Raw genomic sequence first — 21,421 nt, forward strand, 5'->3', positions numbered from 1 at the left:
GAGCTGAGCCTCTTTCAACGGCTCGTGAAATTACCGAGCCGAGCCAGGCTCGACTCGCTGGATGACCGAGCCACGGCGAGCCGAGCCGAGCCTGGCTCGGCTCGGCTCGTTTCCAGCCCTAGTTCCACCCAAGGTCTTTGGTTGTGTTTGCTTTGTAAAAGATCATCAGCCCACGATGAACAAGTTAGATCCTCAAGCAGTCAAGTGTGTATTTATGGGGTATGCCTCTACTCAAAAGGGATACAAGTGTTGGGATCCTATTGGTAGGAGATTATTTGTGAGTATGGATGTAACATTTCGTGAGGAGGAACCATACTACACAAAGAAGGGTGATCTAGATCAATTCTTGGAAGATTTTTCTCCGGTCAATGGAAGTGACCGTAGAGAGGGGGAGGATAATGGTGGAGAAGGTATCGACTTGGCTAGTAGGGCTCCAGGAGAAGTGATTGTTGGTGGCATGGTTCCACAAGATATGAATGAGATGATAACTAGTGAAATATCATGGAGCGATAAGAAAGTTGATAGTGCTGATGATGATCCAAGTAGTCAGGAGGAGATGGAGGATGATGATGTTGTGGTTGTTGGGATAATTCTGTGCCCCACCAGGGAGAAGACAAATGAGAAGCAGGGGGAGAAGAATGAGGAGCAGGAGAAGCAACCCATTGTGTATTACCGAAGGCGGGCTAAGAAGCAGGGGGAGCAATCACCACAAGCCGAACAAGTTGGGACTCCAATCCCATATCACTCCTCGGACTCCTCTCCATCAAGCTCACCGACTCTGGTTGGTAATGTTTCTCCCACCCTTAAACATGTAGAATTGCCCCTTGCGCAACGTAGAGATACTAGAGCCAATGCTGGAAAACCTCCTTCTCGTTATAATTTTGAACATAACATTGCTAAGTATGTCTCATACTCTAGTGTCTCACCTGCATATAGGACTTATGTTGCATCTTTACAAACAGCGCCTATTCCGAACGATTGGAGGTGTGCTAAGCAGGATCCAAAGTGGAAGGAAGCAATGAAAGAAGAGCTATTTGCTCTTCAAAAGAACAAGACCTAGGAACTTGTTCATCTTCCAGAAGGAAAGAAAGTTGTGGGTTGCAAGTGGGTCTTCACAGTGAAGCAAAACACCTGAAGGAAAGGTAGATAGATATAAGGCAAGATTAGTTGCAAAGGGATATAGTCAGACACATGGAATCGACTATGATGAAACCTTTGCACCTGTGGCAAAAATGGGGAGGGTGAGAACATTGATCTCATGTGCAGCCAACTTTGGCTGGCCACTTCATCAGCTGGATGTGAAGAATGCATTTCTCCATGGTGATCTGCAGGAAGAAGTCTATATGGAAATTCCTTCAAGATTTGGAAATGAACAGACTCTAGGGAAGGTGTGCAAACTCAAAAAGTCACTCTATGGACTGAAGCAGTCACAACGGGCATGGTTTGATAGATTCATACAAGCAGTGTGTGATATGAGGTACTCCCAATGTAATGGTGATCACACAGTTTTCTACAAACATCTGGTCTCTCGTATCACTATCCTGGTTGTTTATGTTGATGATATAGTAATCACTGGAGATGATATGGAGGAGATCAAGAAACTAAAAGAGAGGCTAGGTAAAGCCTTTGAGGTAAAGGATTTTGGACCACTTCGATATTTTCTTGGGATTGAGATTGCAAGACCGTCAAGAGGGATTATTCTCACCCAAAGGAAGTATACCCTTGATCTGTTGGCGGATACAGAAATGCTTGGATGTCGTCCATGTGGTTCGCCCATTGATAAGAATCACCAAATGTGTGTCGAGTCAGGTGACCCAGTGGATCGGGAAAGATATCAGAGATAGTTGGACGGTTGATATACCTCTGCCATACAAGACCTGACATTTCTTATACAGTGAGTTTGGTGAGCATGTATATACATGATCCTAGAACTAGGCATATGGGGGTGATTTATCAAATCCTGAGATACCTGAAGTGAACCCCTGGTAAGGGGTTGTGGTTTAGGGCGAACCAACACCTAGATCTGGAAGGCTATTGTGATGTTGATTGGGCAAGTAGTAGGGATGATCGAAGGTCCACTTCTGGATATTGTGTATTTGTGGGTGGTAATCTTGTCTCATGGAGGAGCAAGAAGCAAGCTGTGGTTTCTCGATCTACTGCAGAGGCTGAATACAGAGCAATGGCATTAGCTTTGTGTGTGATGATGTGGCTGAAGGGTCTTTTGAAGGAGCTACGGGTATTGAAGAATGAGACTATGTTGCTTCATTGTGATAATGTAGAAGCAATCAATATAGCGAATAATCCAGTTCAGTTTGATCACACGAAGTATGTGGAGATTGATAGGATCTTTATCAAAGAGAGGATTGACAGCATGACTTTAAAGTTAGAGTATATCAAGTCTTGTAATCAACTAGCTGATAGTCTCAGAAAGAGTTTAGGTCCTAAGGATAATGAATTAGCTTGTAACAAGATGGGTATGTTGAATATATTTAGCCCATCTTGAGGGGGAGTGTTGGTGTAAATAAGAAAAATGTAAAGGGCCTTCTTGCATATTGGAGAAATATAATGAGTGTGTGTGCTGTGAGGAGCAACACACCAGAAAATTTCTCCCTAAACAACAATTTCTATTTATTTTATTATTATTACTAAAATTATTATTATTGAAAGGGCCCGATCTTTTAGTTTGCACTGGGCCCCTAAAATCTCAGGACCAGGCCTGCGCATATGGCAAGATGGGCAGGAAGGAGGTGTCAACAATGTGGTTAGCAAGAAACCAAAAAATTGTGGGCGTAAGAGAATTGAGATCAGTCCTGAAGTCATCAAAGGAGTGCCGGCCTCTTCGTCAGAGGACAAGTATGCAAGATTTAGCACGTGCCTTGGGTGTCTCCAAGATCACGGTGCACACACGGTTGGAGGAAAAGCAAGTAAGACGCCACTCTAATTCCATCAAATCCTACTTGACACCCGCAAACAAGAAAGCTCGTGTACAGTTTGCCATCTCCATGATTGATCCCAGGAAGCCTCATCAACCTACTTTCATAGATATGTATAATATGGTGCATATCGATGAGAAGTGGTTTTATAGGACAAATAAGGTCCATAAGTTTTACTTGGCTGCTGGGGAGCATGAACCAGAGCGAACTGCATAAAGCAAAAACTTCATTGAGAAAGTGATGTTTCTGTGTGCAACAGCTAGACCAAGATATGATGACGATGGCAATATGACCTTTGATGGAAAAATTGGCATATGGGCTTTCACTTTCCAAGAGGAAGCAAAGAGGGACAGTCCTAACAGGCTTAAGGGTACATTGATCACCAAAGCAATGACTTCAGTAACCAGGGATGTTATACGTATTTTTATGTTAACCAAAGTCTTGCCGGCTGTCAAGGCGAAGTGGCCACTTGAGGATATGGGCAAACCCATATTCATCCAATAGGACAATGCGAAAACTCATATTCGCATTGATGACCCGCAATTTTGCCAGGTTGCACAATCAGATGGTTTTGACATTTGCTTGATGTGCCAGCCACCAAACTCACCAGACTGCAATGTTTTGGATCTTGGTTTCTTTGCTGCTTTACAAGCAGCGTTTCAGAAAGAATTCCTTGACAGTATCGATGACATTGTAACCAAGGTCAATAAGACATATGATGACTATACCCTGATAGAGCAAATCGTGTTTTTGTAACTCTACAATCATGTTTTAGGGAGATATTGCGTGACAAAGGAGGTCAGCACTACAAGATTCTGCACATGAGGAAGGCAACGTTGGAGAGGCTTGGCGTGCTTCCAAGAACTTTGTCATTTGATCAAGAAATTCTGCAGCAAGCTTTAGACTCCCTAAATTGACTAGTTTAGATTCTGCAGCACTACTAGTATGATCATGCCATTGCGATTCAGAATTGTAGTAGTTTGCCATGCATGAACTGAATTAAGGATCTTGTCATACATGAGATTTGCATTAGTACTTCATGTCATCAAAGTAATACAACTACATGAACCGAATTAGGCATCTTGGTTGCCATACTTGAAAGGGAACATGATTGCATATGTTTCCCTAGTTAAAGCTTCAAGTTTAGCATCTTTTTTCTCCACTGCCACTTCTTCTGCGGTGGCATCCTCTTCGTTTCTAGCCACGTCTTCTTCTTCCCTGGTCAAGATCAGTGCAGCCTGCACAACATCATCACCATGCGCCTCCTTTTCCTTGCGTTTGATTGCACCTCTTCCATAAGTACCAGGAATCAGTATTGGCAACCAGGACTGCACTAGCTCAGTAGTAGCACGATCCGATTCGAAGACGCATTCTGGGAGAGAAGCCATGTAGCTGATGGCCTCCGCAACATCAGCATCCTCGCCGACATCGCCATGCAAGATGTCGGCGTTCCCTTCCAAGCTGGCGGAGTCGCCACACACTACTGGAGAAGTGGATATTGGTACCAGCACGTTAGTGCCGGTCCTGAACAGGACCCGGCGGGCACGTTAGTGCCAGCTAGCAACCCCAGCCGGCACTAACGTGCCACCCCCAACGGTAAGCAATGTAGCCACAATGGTCAGAAGCCATCTTAGTGCCGGCTGGGGAGCCTGGCCGGCACTAACTTGGCACGGGCACGTTTAGTGCCGGCTAAATCCACCAGCCGGCACTAACTTGTCCCGTATAAACCATCCCCTCTTTCTTCCCCAGCCCGACCAATCCATTTGGCCGAGCTCCTCCTCTCTCCCATGGCATGTTAGAGGGGAGGTGTTGCCCATTTTCCCCAAAATTTGTGAGGATTTCATCCATCCAAGTGCACCAAAGGTTAGTAGCTTCTTTCACTCTTCTTTCACGGTGTTTATTCTTTGTTTCATGCTTTCTAGATAAAGAAAATAGTGATTTTAAGGTTGAGGAAAAATGAGCATACTTTTTCGATTTATTCATTAATTTGAGCAAAGTAGAATTGATTTGTTACTTTTTAGAGAAGGTTTATTAGATAGTTTGACTATGACACATTTAGAGTAATTTTTTTGAAAAGGATATGTTATTATGCAAAAGTTTAAGGATTTTAAGGATTAGGGAAAATGAGCATGATTTATCAATTTGTTCATTAATTTGGCCAAGGAATTGATTTGTTGCTTTTTAGAGAAGGTTTACTATATAGTTTGACTATCACACATTTAGACTGATTTTTTTGAATTATTTCATGGTGACATGTGTATATTATTTCAGGCATCAGGATCGACGAAGCCTAAACGGAAACGTGGCTCCAAGAGGAAGATGATAGGATGTACGACCATCACGGAGATCGACGAAGCAACCGGCGAGCCACTAGCCCCTGGCAAAATTAAGACGACATTTGTAAATCAATTGGGATATCTTGTTAGGAAAACATCCCCATAAAGTACAAGCTTTGGAAGAGAAATAAAGTCTCTGATCGACCTGAAGATATCGTGCCAGATTCAGAGAAAGATTTGTTATGGAAAGAGGTGTCGTTGCACTTCAACTTTCCCCAAGGCAAAGCTGACAAAGTAAAGGCATGGGCATTTAAGAAGATGACAATTCAGTTCGGCTCGTTCAAGAAAAAATTAGTGGCAAACTTTGTCAACAAGGGCCTCACATCAAATTTTGATAAAGTCTGGAAGAAGCAATGAGAGTGGTGGAATGAATTCGTGAACTACAAGCACAGTGGTGACAGTATGGCAGCCTCGATTCAAGGCAAAAAGACAAACTTTCATACACTTGGGCCTGGAGGTTATAAGGTCGCTATTCCGAAATGGGAAAAGATGGAAAATGATTTAATTGCAAAAGGAATCATACCACAGACCTTGAGTTGGCTTAAACGAGCAAGGTATTACTTCTATGCTCATGGAGGCACACTAGACCCCGACACTAGAATGTTTGTGACTAGCGACGTACTAAGAGAGGCTACCCAAAGACTCGACGACGTAATAAGGCGTACGGAAGAAGGAACCTTCAAGCCCAATAGAGAGAATGACGAGCTGACTTACGCTCTTGGGAATGCGGAACACTCTGGACGGACCCGAGGCGTGGGCGTAGTTCCATGGAAACATGGCTTTGCCAAAGATCTTGAAACCTACCGAAGCCGATGCAGAAGCAAGGTAGTAGTGGCAGAGAAGATCCGTACCCTAGAAGACCGGATAATGTCACTTGAGGCAACAGTTAGGCAATGCTCGGAACAACCAGCTGCCAACATGGAGATCAACCCCCCCTCTCAGCGTTGTAGCATTGTTGCTTCCACGGAGCACCCTAGTTTGGGTGCTGACAACCCGAGGGACCCCATTGACGACATCACCGTTAGGATCCAATGTGAGCTTCTGGTTCTTTATGGGAAAAAGCTCAAAGTTTGTGCTGAGGGTTATGCGGAAGTCCAAGAAGAAGGCAGGACAATACATTGCCAGCCGATTCCTGAAGGATACGCCAGAGTCTTTGTTGACCGAATTACTGAAGAACGCTGGGAAGACCTGGGCTTCCCGATCCCTATAGGTCCTGAAGAAACAGAACTACAACATGCCGTACACACATGGATCGCTTGGCCAAAGGGCGACATAAGATTGGTGCAAGCAGCCACAGATTCCACTCGGTGCTCAAGGCAAAGATCACCAACGCCAGCAGACATGAATCCTAGTGTTGGTCCACCTTCTCCACCGCCTGCACGGGACCCCAGCATGGATCCGCCATCACCAGCTGCACAAAGCGAGCCCAGTCCGGCATCATCACCAGCCGCACAACAGACTCAGAGTAAGCGACAGAGGGCATACTTGGTACCTTCGGTCCAGCCATCTCATAAGCAGCAGAGAAAGAAGAAAGCGAAGGCTCTAGAAGAGGTAGTGCTAGAAGAGTCGTTTAACACCTTCTTGCTGAAACAAAAGCTAAAGAGGGAGGCTGCGAAGAAGAAGCCAGAAATAGATCCGGTTGGGAAGGCACACTTTAAGGCACACTTCATTAAAGATACCACCAAACCGAAGGAGAAAGAAAAGGAATCAGATTATAATCGGCAGATTAGAAAGTGCTACAACAACCCCAAGAATCGGCTAATTAATGCAAAGACCGTTCCCCAGCTCGGAGAGCAGTCCAAACAATCGATCCCTCCGTTGATAGTGCCGCGTGAAGAATGTCCCGATGAATCAAGAGATCCGGAGACCATGGCTGGGATGATATTGCAATCTGATCTATCAAGGGCTCAATTGCTTGGGGAGGCCCTACAGAATGCCTGCGGCAAGAAAAAGTTTGTACTTGGTGAACCTTTGATATGGCCAGAGTTGCTAAGTTTCCTACCAACGAGAATGGCCGAGTTACACAAATGGCATGCCGTGCAATCTAAAGCTAAAGGATTAGAGATGTTCCCATCTCGGATTAAAGATGAGCATTTCTGGCGGGGGGCAGATGATGTATATGTCGAGTTTGCGGCACTTTTCGATTTATACCATCAAGATACCCTTCACAAGTGCCTCATGAGTGTATGGTGCATGTAAGTATTTTCTCTCGTTTCATTATTTTAGCTTTGTGTGTTGACTGATCCCTGCTTTTGTTATGCTCCGTAGATCAAAAATTTAAATTTGCCGAAAGAAGAACTTCCATAATGTCGGCTTCTTGTACCCAGATGTTATACACGAGGAATCAGTAGCGCGCAAGCCTGAAGACATAGTCGATGTTATATATAGGGGATTGCGTAAGAATAGCATGTGTCCCTTCATTCTCTTGCCATACAATCATCAGTGAGTCGTCCTTCGTTAGCCTCTTTTTCAATCCCTTCATATTAATAATACTAATTAATAACTATTATAATCAACATTAATTGATTATATGTATGTATATGCACAGCTTCTATTGGATATTGGTTTGTATTATGATTGAGGAGCACAAGGTCTGTGTGTTCGACTCATTAAGGCAAGATAAATCAAAGTACCAAGACCACATCGACCTGATAAATATTGTATGGAGTCGCTACCTCCGCAAACACATAGGCTTGAAAGGTGAAATCGAGCCTCTTCGTTGGCTGATTGAATTTTCGGTATGAATATATTCTCGCTACTAGTGTCATTCTGTTGTCGGTCAAAACCCACCGGCGAGTAGCGACAGGCAACACGAAGAGCCGGGAGACTACCGGGGCGCTGGTTGGCACCGGTCCCTCGGTCAACGGCCCAGATCCTGGCACACGCCGATGCTTCCGGAGATGCAGGGCGTGCCACCTGACCTATACCCGATCAGGAAGGTGCAAACGTGCTTTCGACGATTTGCCTACATGCACAATCACGTGTAAACATTAGTCCGAGCCGTGGTCGGCTCCCCGGGACGACTCTTGCATCGGCTTTAAAGAGCCGATCGAGTCCCGGTGTCAGATCAGATCTGCATATCTGGATATTAATAGATAAAGCAAATAATTGCAAAAACTACTTCAATTAGATCTAGTTAATCTAATCCACGACGGTAAAAACTTCACTGCTAGATCGGAACATCCTACACGTAGTTAGGCCTAACGAGCGTAATAGATAACCAAACTTTTACCAGAATAGAGGCCTAAGAATCGCCTCTTGGCATGGACCACAATCGCCTCTTTCCTGGACAATCTGTATAGGCACATCGGCAGCTTCGGCCCATATCCTTCTCGACCAAATTCTAGTGGTAACACAGCCGATTCACAAGCCTTCTTTAATTTCCGCACTAAGCCCAACTTGCTCTCGGCCCATTAATTAACCTTGTTAATTTATGGCGATAACACATTCGTAATAAACATCAGAAAAATTCTATATCGTAACTCACATTTGCCCATAGTGTTGGAGACAAGAGCAAGAAAACAACTTATGTGGATATTACGTATGCGAGTGGATCAACATGTATGTAAGTGAAAAAGAGCAAATGACACAGGAGGCATTCAATGTACGTGAGCACAATCATATCTGCTCATTATTTTAATTCATTATTTTTCATTCTCGTGTTTTTATTTGAAAATGTGACAGCGTTGGAGAATGAAAGAAGAACTCATTCAAATGGCTCAGGTCAGGGCAATTCAAGAAGCTATGTGCGGATTCCTGCTCGATGAAGTCATAAATCCTAAGGGCGAATTTCATGGCGATCTCGGTAAAAGCGTCGCCAAAGAAGATCCGATGACGAGAAAGCTGATACGTTACTATAGTTGATGCTTAATCATTTGTAATATCTCAAGTACTTTTGAACTCCTAAGTGTTCCATACATGACGAATATATATATATATATAATATTAGTGTGATATGCGGTCCTAATATTACTGTGCAAAGCAAAGAGTACGAGTATGTAGTCAAATACGGTATAAATATGTATAGCTATATGTATAAAAACAAAAAAGAAAAGAAACGTAAAGAAGAAAAAAATATTTAATGCCGGCCAGTTATACCAGTCGGCACTAACCTTGCTGTCAGGCGCCAGGCGGGGTTGGACACGTTAGTGCCGGCTAGTATTTCGGCCGGCACTAACCTGCACACGTTAGTGCTGGTCAGAGTAGTCAGCGCTAACGTTTGTCACGTTAGTGCCGGCCACAGAGACCGGCACTAAGCTTTTCTGTGACCGGCACTAAGCTTTTCTGTGACCGACATTGATGTGGCTTTCTTCAGCAGTGGTACAGTCGCCGGTGCCATGCTCCTCACTCTCAAAAGAGTCTGGCACATAATCCACGCCACGCATGAGCTTTCTTCCTCCTGCTGCTCCGCCACCTGTGCGCACGAGCCCATCAAGCTCGGCACGGACGCCGCTGCATCCGAACTCTCCATCGAGCTCTGTTCCGCAGCCGGCGTGCATGAGCCCATCATGCTTGGCACGGACGCCGCCGCGCCCGAACTCGCCGTCGAGCTCCGCTCCGCCGTCGGCGCGCATGAGCCCGTGAAGCTCCGCACGGACGCCGCCACGCCCGAACTCGCCATCGATCTCCGCTACGCCACCACCGCGCACAAGTCCGTCCAGCTCGCACGGCCGCCGCCGCGCCCAAACTCGCCGTCGAGCTCCGCTCCGCCGCCGCAATCGACAAGTCTGCCATCGCTGGTGGTCTGCGGCCAGATGCAAATTGCTTCGTATATGTACTCCACCCATCTGCATGCCGATTGAATCCTCTGCGGGATCGAGGCGTTTGCATGCACAGCCTAATTGCACCGATTGAATTCTCTGCGGGATCGCGGAATTAGACAATCATACGACATATTTTTCCGGTTTTTCCAAAACGAAATACGACACCTAAAAAAACGGAGGGAGTATTAATTGTTCACAAGAGCAATCTCCTACGCTTTCTTAGTTTAATATTGGCATTTAATTGTCTTTTAGTAGTTATTTCATGAATTCAAGAATCCATTTTGCGCCAGGTCGTTAGTACAGAGAAATATGTATGTACCGCTCAGCTCCGTTCCAAATAATAGGTCCAAAAAAATCAAAACGACATTTAATTTGGAACGTTTGGAACGTAGGGAGTAGTAGCAATGCTTATGTATTAAGATAATGTTGGGGAAAAAACTAAGGTTCCCGTGTTACGAACGGGTTTGCCTAATCAAGATACGGGAATCGAACTTGGTGAGGGCCTACCTAGTTTACAGTGAACCGTAAGGACATCGATTTTTTTTCTTTTTAGTAAGTTTTTGTCATTTTGTGATTAAAAAAATTAGAAACAATTTCAAGAAAAATTTTCGAGAAACAAAAAAAATTTCAAGAGAGATTTAAAAGGAAGAAAAAAATTCAAGAAAAACTTTATGCAAAAGTTTTTTCTGTATTTCAAATCGGAAGGACAGAAAGTTTTTTGCAGAAATTTGAAGAAAAAAATTTCATTCTAAAAAAAGTTTGCCAGAAATAGCTTTTTAAAAAATTGCATAAAAAAGGGAAAACACAAGAGCATCAAAAAAATTTGCATGAAAAAAGAAAAAAAAACCGGATCTGGGGCGGCCGGCGCTGGGGGCGAGCGCCGGCCTTCCCCGCCGACCCACCGCTGCCGGCGAGGGAGAGCGCCGGCCCCGCAGCGCCGTGCGTCCCGCCGCCGTCCCCGCCTCCCGTCGCCGGGCCCGCCGCACCTCCCGCCGCCGGCCAGCCGACCTCGCCGCGCCCCCGTCCGCGCCGCCATGGATCAGAGTAGGGGAGGGGAGAGAGGAAGGGAGAGGGGGAGCCGCCATGAGATCCATATGCAGAAAGGAGAACGCGAATGGGAAAGGAGAGAGGGAGGCGGTGAGAGAGTGGGTCCCGCGCATGTGCATAGAAAAAATCGACTGCTGGAAGGAGAAGGTTACGGTCGGTTGTAAATTCAGCATTGGAACTTGGTGAACCTGTGAGGAGTTCACCGACCTCTCCCAGGCCCGTTGTCAAATTTATACATAGTACAAACATTTGAGAGGAGCAAATAACAGACATGAAGTTCTGTTTATATTGTGTCAGACCCGGGGTAGTAGGACTGCTCACAAGCGTAGAATATTATAGAATAAGGAATGGTACGTGGGCCATATCTTATTCCCTTGTAACTACTCGATCAGGAGTAGGACTAGTCGGAATAGAAGAAAACTACTCCATCGGGCTCGAGTAGGACTCCTAATCTCGTATCTGGATAGGATTTCCATATAATCCTGTCCCCCCAGACTATATATGGGCGGGTAAGGACCCCCTCCAAACAATCTATATCTAAAGCAACACAAACCAACACACATGACGTATGGTATTATGCTCTCAGCGGCCTGAACTTGTCTAAAGTTTCGTGTTCCTTGCGCTTTCGAGTTCATATCTCGGCGATCCTCTACCTAAATTCTACCACCACAGGGGTATCCCTCGGTGGGCTTTGGTGGTTAAACACCGACATATTGTAACTTAAACAAAGTTGAAATCCATGTGTCCGGGCTCGGAACCAGAGTTGCTAGTTTTCTTCTCTTTTTGCTACGAGATGGGATAGATACTTAAGCAAAGAACATTCGGTCGTTGAGCACCTCTTTTGGCGTGTGTTACAACATGCTAACAATGACCCAATGCATGTCAAGTCTTTTCATAAAGAGAAACTAAACAAGCTCAAAGGTAAAGGAGCATGTGTGCCCAATTTAGTCCATGCTGATCGAATCAAACCGAGCATTTAGATTTGGAACGAAAAATATTTACTGAAAGGAAAAGGGAAAAGGGGAAAAAAGATGCATGGAGTTTTGGGGCAGAACAAAAAAGCAAAGTGGTTGATGCCGCCGAGTAATTCTAGATGAGTGTAGCCAATGTGTGATGAAGCTTCCTTTCTTTTCTTTTTTTTTTTTGACCGCGATCCGGTACACCATTGGTGGGAGACTACGAGCACGACCAAATCGTTCAGCTGATTACCTGCATGCAGCAAAGAAGAAACTTCACCTCTTTTCAGCGGCAAAGATCAATTGCTTGGACAATTAAGAACACGTCAATTAGCATAAAGAAAGAGCTTTATGTCAAGGTGTGAACTTTACTAATTAATATTTTCAATGAAATTGGCCAACAACGATGATCGGCAGTCAATTCAGTTACTAACTCGGAAGAGTACAATATTGAATACAGCAACTTGAGAATACCAAACCTGAGAAAAGCTAAGATTCCCAGACAGTAGCAGTTGCCCCATTGAGACTTGAGAGTCCACACAGCCTGTTCCCTGCAGGACCTTCACCTACCAAGGCTTGAAAAATATATATCATCCTACATCAGCTAAGAGATAATAAAGATTAGTTACTACAAAATAGTTGTTTAACTACTCCAAAGATGAACGAAACATTAGAGATTCCCGACCTATCAACTTGTCCACACACTCGGTTATTTTCTTCCCTGGGGACCAACAAATAAATCGATTTCTTATTGTTGCTGAGTCTCAACTCCTCAGTCCTCACACCTAGGGTTGAAAATGGTCGGGATTGATCAAAATAATCTCGGTACCATTTCACTTTTACATTTTAAAACAAAATGATATTGAAAATGGAATGATCGAACACGAAAACGAATACGGAATCACGGGATATCGAAAACAACCAATTCGAAATGGATATGCATCGAACTATGGAAAATTAAAATGGAAATACACCGACCCGTATGTACCCAATCATCCAACAATAAACCCGACATGAGTACCTGAGAACAATAGACAAATGATAATAACACAAGTAATTGTAAACCATCATAATAATTCACAACCTCTCAAACAAGTTTACAGCCACACACATAGTAGTGCAGTATATAGTCGCAACTTATAAGCCCACACTTGGATAGAAGATATAACAAATTCATAGCCACAACCACACACATAGTAGTAAAAGCGGTATATACCTAATTAGTAAAAATGGGATATTCCGATAAAATAGGGCAATATGGAAACTATTAGAATACAAGCCAAACTGTTTCCACCTCGTTTCTGAATTTGACATCCCGTATTTCGTACCAATTTCATATTTTTCCAAAAATACGAAAACACACAGGTAAAATGTAGAAATTGGGGCGGAGCGGAATGGGATTTATCCCAACCATTCTCAACCCTACTCACACCCATTTAACAGGAAGCTTCAACCACACATGGGGCCGGGCAGCAAGCTGGGGGCATGGTATCAAGAGGAGAAAAAAGCAGTCCAATGGCGCGCCACTTGGGCAGTGGCACACTCTTTCACATTGTTATTTGACAAATCGTCTACCCATGAATCCATTTCATAAGGGAAAGTGGGAAACAATTTACCCATGCATCCTTTATTATAAGCTATATAATCCCCCATGACACCCAAAGGCTTAGGCAGCCAATGCAAAAGAACCAGCAGCTGGAGCAAGCTCCGTTAGTGCCAACATGAAGGGTTTCTCCTTCTTCATCACCATCTCTGCACTTGCCATCCTTTCGCTCCTCCCGGCAGTTACCATAGGCGCCGGCCTCAAGGTCGGGTTCTACAACAAGAGTTGCCCGTCGGTGGAGGCCCTGGTGCAGCAGACGGTCGCTGCCGCCTTCAAGAACAACAGCAGCATCGCCGCTGGTCTCATCCGTCTGCATTTCCATGACTGCTTCGTCAGGGTACGTATGCTGTGCCTCTATACTTTTTTTTTCTTCCCTCCTTTTTTTTCTTTTGCATATTTCCACTATTTATTTGCAAAGCTGTATGCCGGCCTTGTTGACATTTTGTTGAGGTCAATATACAGGACTTCTTTGTTCTAAGCACATCAAGGGAAAGAAACACAAAGACAGATTAGCAATATCTTTTTTTGCTGAGTTATTTTAGCTTAGTACACATATGAATGATTTGTAATCCACAGTTGCACTATTCTTACAATTAAATAGATACTCGTACGTGCTTATGGACTCGACGAGCACCGACGCGAGTATATATATGATCTGTACATAAAACTTTAAATGAGCTAATCAATGGGTACACCTAAAAAGATAAATACAGTTAGTAATCCTAAGCCCATTTACATTTTTTGTGTGTATTTCTTGTGGACTAGTGCCTGCCGACTGGCCGAGTCTTTCTTGTGGACATTTATCGGTTGCTTTTAGGCACATGCATCTGTGGGGGCTTTAGTTGTTGATGGTCCCAGATGAAAAAGATGACCATGACCATGATCATGCGTAGCATATAGAAAGATGGTAAGAGAGGTACGTGTGAGGCAAGTGATCTCGAGTTCGAATCCTGAGCGCCACACGCGCACATATTTTGCGTGAAAAAATCACGTGACTTGTGACTTCGCGCGTGTAGGCCTTCTGCCCAACTCGAAATACTTTTTTTTTGTAGAGTATGCTTTGGTATCAGGTGGAAATACCACCCGATAGTAAAGCTTCCTTTTGGTACTAAAAAATCACGTGACTTGTGACTTCGCGCGTGTAGGCCTTCTGCCCAGCTCGAAATACTTTTTTTTTGTAGAGTATGCTTTGGTATCAGGTGGAAATACCACATGATAGTAAAGCTTCCTTTTGGTACCGAGTAATAATCCGGTGAAGAAGACCAAAATTTTTAGTCGTCGTAGTACCAGTTGAAAAACTGGGATTAAAGCCCGTTCCCAACCTGTACTGATGAACGATTTTCTAGTAATGCTTTATCCCTTTGGAGAAAGCACACATGAATGGAGCAGGTTCATAGTTATTGAACTGTTAGTGAAGTACTCCATGACGTCTCACATTCTACTTTCCTTTTTAAAAGGAATCAGGTGCTCATAACCTAAGAGGAGGAGAGGGTGAATTAGGCAACCTAAAAACTTTAACCTCAAGCACCAACTATTTGCACATAAATTAAACTAAAGCATACTATCTAAATGTGCAACTAGTGTTCCTCTATTGTGAAAACTCTCATCCCAAAAGAATTATGCAACATATAGCCAATCCTATCAAGATTCTACTCTAGAAAGTAAAAGCACACAAAGATTGCAATAAGTAAATGCGGAAGCTTAAAGGAGGGATGAGAGAAAGCGAACTCTTTGACACGAGGATTTATCCCGTGGTTCGGTTAGCCATAAAGACACACCTACATCCACGTTGTTGAAGCACTCACAAAGAGTATTGCTTATCGGTCACCAAGTCTCTTCCGTGAACACAATCATGGTCACCTTGGCCCCGGGTTCCACTAAGGAGCTTCTCCACCAAGGAAGGGGGTCTCCACGTCCCCCGCACAAAACTTGTCGTCGCCGCTCCACACCAAGCCAGAGGGTCGAAGACATGCCGGCAAGTCACCAAGACTCCAAGGATGGCTGGCTCACCGAGTACAATCTTGAGCTGCTCACAAGCACAGCACACAAGGCACACAACCTTGCTATCACACTCAATCATGAGCTATCCTAGCACTCTCACTTACAAGAATGTGCTAAACCTAAAGGATTTGATCACTAAGCACTTGGGTTGACTTGGAGGTGTTCTTCAATGTGTCTAGAGTCTCTCTGAACCCCAGCAACACCAAAATGGCCGGGGAGAGCCGCTTATATAGGCCACCAACTCAGATTAGCTGTTGGGTAGCCGTTAGCCTTTTTCTGCGCAGGCGTCGGATAATCCGATGGTGCCTGACCAAAGGCGTCGGATCATCCGACCCCACTGCGTTCTCCACCGTAGCCGTTGAGATTTAAATGTTCTGCTGACGTCATTTGTCCGACCATTTAGTCCGACACTTTTTGAAGGCCACGTCGGATCATCCGGTGCAATGGTCACATTTGAATTCCAACCAACGGCACTTGATCATTGCTACTGCCCAATTGTCCGACGATCAGAGTGAACTGCGTCGGATCATCTGATCCTAAAGCATGAATTCCAGCTGAGAAAACAGGCTCTCTGGTACATCATCCGAGCCTTTGTCCGACCTTCAGTTTGCCTAGCATCGGATAATCCGACCCCATAGGCAAATCTTCAGACCTTGAAGACATGCTCTCTGTAGAATACTCTTACTCAAAATCCGACCTGTGTTTTCAAATCGTCGGATAATCCGGCAGCTTTGAAGTGTTTTATCCGACCTGTGCACATTCGGATAATCCGAGCCCACTGTGTTTTGCAGAACTCGTCCAATTCAGCGTTTCTTTGAGTTATTTCTTCGTGTTTTGCTTTGCTAGGTCTTTTTACTTTATTTTTGGGACCTGACGAGATACACTTGATAAACACATTAGTTCCATTGATTGCGTTACCACTCGATCACTAAAATCACTTGAAATGGTCTAAATGAGGCCATGTTCGTTACACTTTTATACTTGAATAGTTTTTATTTGGTAAGTGGCGAACAACAATTTCGGACATTGATCAGTAAGGAATGTAATTAACATTATTTTTAGAAAAATAATACGAAGGAAAAATAATGGACTGGATGTGAAAATAATGGATACGGCCGCCGCGGCCGGCTAGCAACCCAAATCACATTTATGCCGGCCTTGATTAGTGCTTGCCGACTGGCGACTGTCCAACTCATAATAGATGTTGCACACATGCATGTATCTGGATGGCTGTACTTGTTGTTGGTCCCAGGCAGACATGTGTACTTGTATGACAACTGCAACGAAGATGACCTTGACCTTGACTTGTGGCGACCACTGCACAAGTGCACATGCATATTATGCATCTCTCTAGAAACGACGTCTAGTTGCTTGCTGCTAATACATGTAAGTAGAAAATTTCATGTTAGTATCTGTTTGGTAGAACTCTGTCTAATTTTTAATCTGATTCTCTATGGAAGCTGATTGTATAGCTGAAAATAATTCTTTTTGATTTTTTAGCATAAACTCTTAAAATTAGGATGGAGAACCACTTCATATATAGAATCAAGAGAAGTTTTACTTTTTTCAGCTTCCAGCCAGAGAATTACTTCTATCTTAGCAGAACTCCTACTAAATTCAGCGGAGAATCAGCTTTGTGAGCTTTGCCCAACGCACCCTTACTCTTCAAGCAACCTAACACAACATGTGGAGAAACAATTCGCAGAAAAGTACAAGTTGTTTGTTGGGATCCTGGACCATGGCACATGCTCTACCGTACATTTTGCACATGGTTTAACATCTAACAGTAATCTTTAGCTGGACTTGTGGTTAAGAAGTACCAGCGTATGAACCTTACACATGGTCAGTTTATTTGTATTATTATTAACTTATTATGGTGCAAGTATTCCCTAAAAAGTCACTTAGGATGCAAGTAATAAGTAAGATCACGTACGTCAGAGAGTAAAAATTTCATGGCGACAACGATCCACGTCCGCAGGGCTGCGACGGCTCGGTGCTGATCGACACGACGGCGAACAACACGGCGGAGAAGGACGCGGTCCCGAACAACCCCAGCCTGCGGGGCTTCGAGGTCATCGACGCCGCCAAGAAGGCCATCGAGGCGCGGTGCCCCAGGACGATCTCCTGCGCCGACATCCTCGCCTTCGCGGCGCGCGACAGCGTCGCCCTGGCAGGGAACAGCCTCACCTACAAGGTCCCCGCCGGGCGGCGCGACGGGAGGGTCTCCACGGCCACGGACGCCAGCAACAACCTCCCCTCCCCGCTCTCCAACGCCACCGAGCTCGTCGGCAACTTCACGCGCAAGGGCCTCACCGCCGAGGACATGGTGGTGCTCTCCGGCGCGCACACCGTCGGCCGCTCCCACTGCTCCTCCTTCACCAACCGCCTCTACGGCTTCAGCAACGCCAGCGACGTCGACCCCGCCATCAGCTCGGCCTACGCCTTCCTGCTCAGGAGCATCTGCCCCTCCAACAGCAGCCAGTTCGTCCCCAACACGACCACGGACATGGACCTCATCACGCCGGCGGTGCTCGACAACAAGTACTACCTCGGGCTCGCCAACAACCTGGGGCTCTTCACGTCGGACCAGGCGCTGCTCACCAACTCCACGCTCAAGAAGTCCGTCGACGAGTTCGTCAAGAGCGAGAGCAGGTGGAAGAGCAAGTTCGCCAAGGCCATGGTCAAGATGGGCAACATCGAGGTGCTCACGGGGACGCAGGGGGAGATCAGGCTCAACTGCAGGGTCATCAACAGCGGCAGCAGCGCGGCAGGAATCGAGCTTCAGATGACGTCCAGCTCCGGCGACGACTCTGCTGAAGAATCCACCGAGATTGCAACGAACTAGCAGCTTTGCTGGTATATAGAGAGATCGATAGCTTGCTGGTGCTGCTATGTGGACAGCTCGAGTGTGTTATCTGATGTTCATGTTCTTCAGTGGCGTGTGATGACTTCTACTACGTCAGCTTGTTTCTGTAGGGGCGAATGAAATAAATCGAGTGTATCAAAACATCGGGGGGAAAGTGGTTTGTTTTATTTTCTGTTTTGGCTGATGTTTGAATAGCTGTTTGTAGTAATGAAAGAAAAAAATATATATTAGATGGAATGTACTTCAACGGGAGAAAACGTTTTGCATTACTCTGTCAAAGGAAATAAAGCATCAACAATGGACATCCCAAAAATTAAGGAATGAAGAGGAAGTTGGGGACAAGAGTACATTTTTTAAGCAAATGACAGGAGCTCTGTCTTTCAATTAAGAAGAAATAGCAGTTTTAAGTCCAAAAAAGGTTAACAAAACCACCCCGGATGACTAACCTACCCAAGTGCCGCGGCACAAACTGCAACAAGTCATCATAGCCGAGTTGGTTAAAGAAGCCAACAGATCCGACTTCCCAAAGCAAACCCTAAACGACCATAACAGGCGGACTTGGAAAAGGCCAAGGTCACCTAGGTCATCGTTGTTGAGCTCAAATGCAGCGTGAAGAGCAGCTCCAACTTCCAACCACGAACCCAGACCCCGCCCCGGATCACTGCCAAACCACACCGTTGGTATTTCGTAACATCTACTTCAGATACAGGATCGTTCAGCCTGGTTCTGGTAATAGCATCAGAAATGCACGGCATCGCCGCCAACAATGCCTCGACATTTCATATAGCAATTACTGGAAACCAAACTATCATGAACCATGAATCATTCCACAAGCGGACGGAATCACCGGTGCATCATTTTACCCAGAGAGTATTCCGGGTGTCATTTATAATTCCACAGGAAAGGCGGTGCCTAAATTGTATATGTAGGCAGGATCAACTAATCTCAATGTAATATTTAAATGCATAAATAGAGGTAAAATAAATATGGATGAAGGTAGTGTGAAACACAAGCAAACTCAGCTCTAATAAAGTAAAAAGAGGCAGGGAGCTAGGTAGAAGTTAGTTAGTCAAGGTCTATCTAATGTTCTTAAGGCATTTATACAGTTTACTAGTACTTTATACTTTACAATGAATATGGTTAGCCTCTATCTAGTTATTCCTAATAATTGTGCAAATGGCTGATAGATATGACTATCAAGCCATCACATCATTTTATAACCCTCCTACCCTCCTAACCGAACGTGAAAGATTACGATGGCACTAAACAGGGTTGTCACCACCTGCAGGCTACCTCAACAAACCATGGGAAAGGGCGATATCCAGCAACACTTATCTAACCCAGACACCATGTCTACACTAGTAAGCGATATTCTAATATCCCACACGGAGCCCCCACCCTTCGGATGGATAGACATCATACTAGAGCAAACATATGAATACTGGAGCATGTAAAAGTTAACTAGAACTAAGTCTCTAACCAGGCAAAGCATATAGTAGCAAAGCAAATTAATCATAAAATCTATGTCTGATACCGCAGGGCATAAATCATGCAAATATAAATAATTGTAAGATAAGTCAATTACACACGACTGAACATTACAAAAGAGAACCAGTAACAAACCTGTATCGATTCTCCTAAGCATGTCCAGCGACCCGCCAACTACTTCACCTAAACTCCACTAGCATAGAACTACTCAAGAGAGAAATGGAGCTAGAGCTTCAACTTGTGCTTGCCTCATTCTTACCCCCTCTCATATTTATAGAGGGTGCAAGAGGGGGTCTTGCACCGAGTTTCTGCTGCTTAGGCACCTGGAACCGACCATGGGAAAGTGCAAGGAAGCTTCCTTCAGAGGGTCTATGACGAAAATTTTATGGCGTTTTTGAATAGCGTCACAATTGCACACAATTCATGACAATTTTCAGATTTTCGTCATAAATTTGAAGGTATGGGCCCTAGGCCCAAAACTTAGTGACGTTTTATTGAATTCGTCATAATTGAGCTCACAAAACATGACATTTTAACATTAATGTCATAGAAATCGTCATAGTTATTTTAACAATATATTTTGACATTCATCATTTTTTTTAAGTTTTTGCTTCTCTTATTTGATGCTTATTCAAGCTATGCTCTCATTCATAGTATGCTACGTTATTATTTTAGTTAAATTATCAGTATGGCTTAAAAAATAAATGAGCTATGCTCTCATTCATGGGATGCTAGGCGTTTTTTAGTTAGTATGGCTTAAAAAGGAAAAAAAAGTAGCGTAAGGGGTGGAGTGGTTCGAACCCTGGTCATCAGAATAAAAGGCACCCACCTTTTCATTACACTACAACAGTGTTTGCATCTATATGTCAGGTATTAAGTGTTTTATATATATATATATCCTATGTTTTAATTCGAACAAAAAAAGAGGCGCAATTGGGGATTCGAACCGGTGTCACACCAAGACAAGAACCGAGCGCCCTACCAGTGCGCCAAACCTTGGTTTGTGAATGCCGTGGGCAATAAATATTTTTATATATTATTGTTCCTGAGCTAGGTTTTGGTCGAAAAAAACAACCAAGTGCCGGATGCAGGACTCGAACTTGCAACTTTCCTCGAAAAATGAGGGAGCCTTACAACTGCACCATCGATGGTTTTGTGACAACTTTCTCGGCTGTCATTATATTATTAATATAATATGCAGGTAAAATGGAAAAATATGTGACAACAGGGATTCGAACACATAACTTGCCATTTGAGGTGAGGACATCTAACCACTAGTCTACAAGTCTGGTTCTGATGACTTTAGGCATTCCAGTTTTCCTGTTATTGCTTCACGTCAAGTGAGATGAAGAACACAAATAGAGTTCATTTTCTCTTTTTAATCTAGAATTAAAATTTGTAACTAGTATTTTTTCCTCATATGAACTT

At 44.3% G+C, this 21,421-nt stretch overlaps 1 protein-coding gene across 1 annotated transcript; it reads left to right on the plus strand.

Moving 5' to 3' along the window:
- The first annotated feature begins 13,715 nt into the window (after nucleotides 1–13,715).
- On the plus strand, nucleotides 13,716–18,728 carry LOC120671936 (peroxidase 1-like). The gene is made up of 2 exons (XM_039952203.1): nucleotides 13,716–13,975; nucleotides 17,618–18,728. Exons 1-2 carry the CDS (start codon nucleotides 13,757–13,759, stop codon nucleotides 18,482–18,484), a joined length of 1,086 nt encoding a protein of 361 aa, XP_039808137.1. The 5' UTR covers nucleotides 13,716–13,756; the 3' UTR covers nucleotides 18,485–18,728.
- Nucleotides 18,729–21,421: the final 2,693 nt, after the last annotated feature.

The sequence above is a fragment of the Panicum virgatum genome, chromosome 5N, assembly GCF_016808335.1.
Source record: "Panicum virgatum strain AP13 chromosome 5N, P.virgatum_v5, whole genome shotgun sequence".
In the NCBI taxonomy this organism is placed as follows: domain Eukaryota; kingdom Viridiplantae; phylum Streptophyta; class Magnoliopsida; order Poales; family Poaceae; genus Panicum; species Panicum virgatum.

Bases quoted from the DNA above. Each gene is read 5' to 3' on its own strand.
- LOC120671936 (XM_039952203.1), top strand. From the start codon at position 13,757: ATGAAGGGTTTCTCCTTCTTCATCACCATCTCTGCACTTGCCATCCTT. The intron at 13,976-17,617 runs GTACGTATGCTG...CCACGTCCGCAG, and splicing joins TCCATGACTGCTTCGTCAGG to GGCTGCGACGGCTCGGTGCT.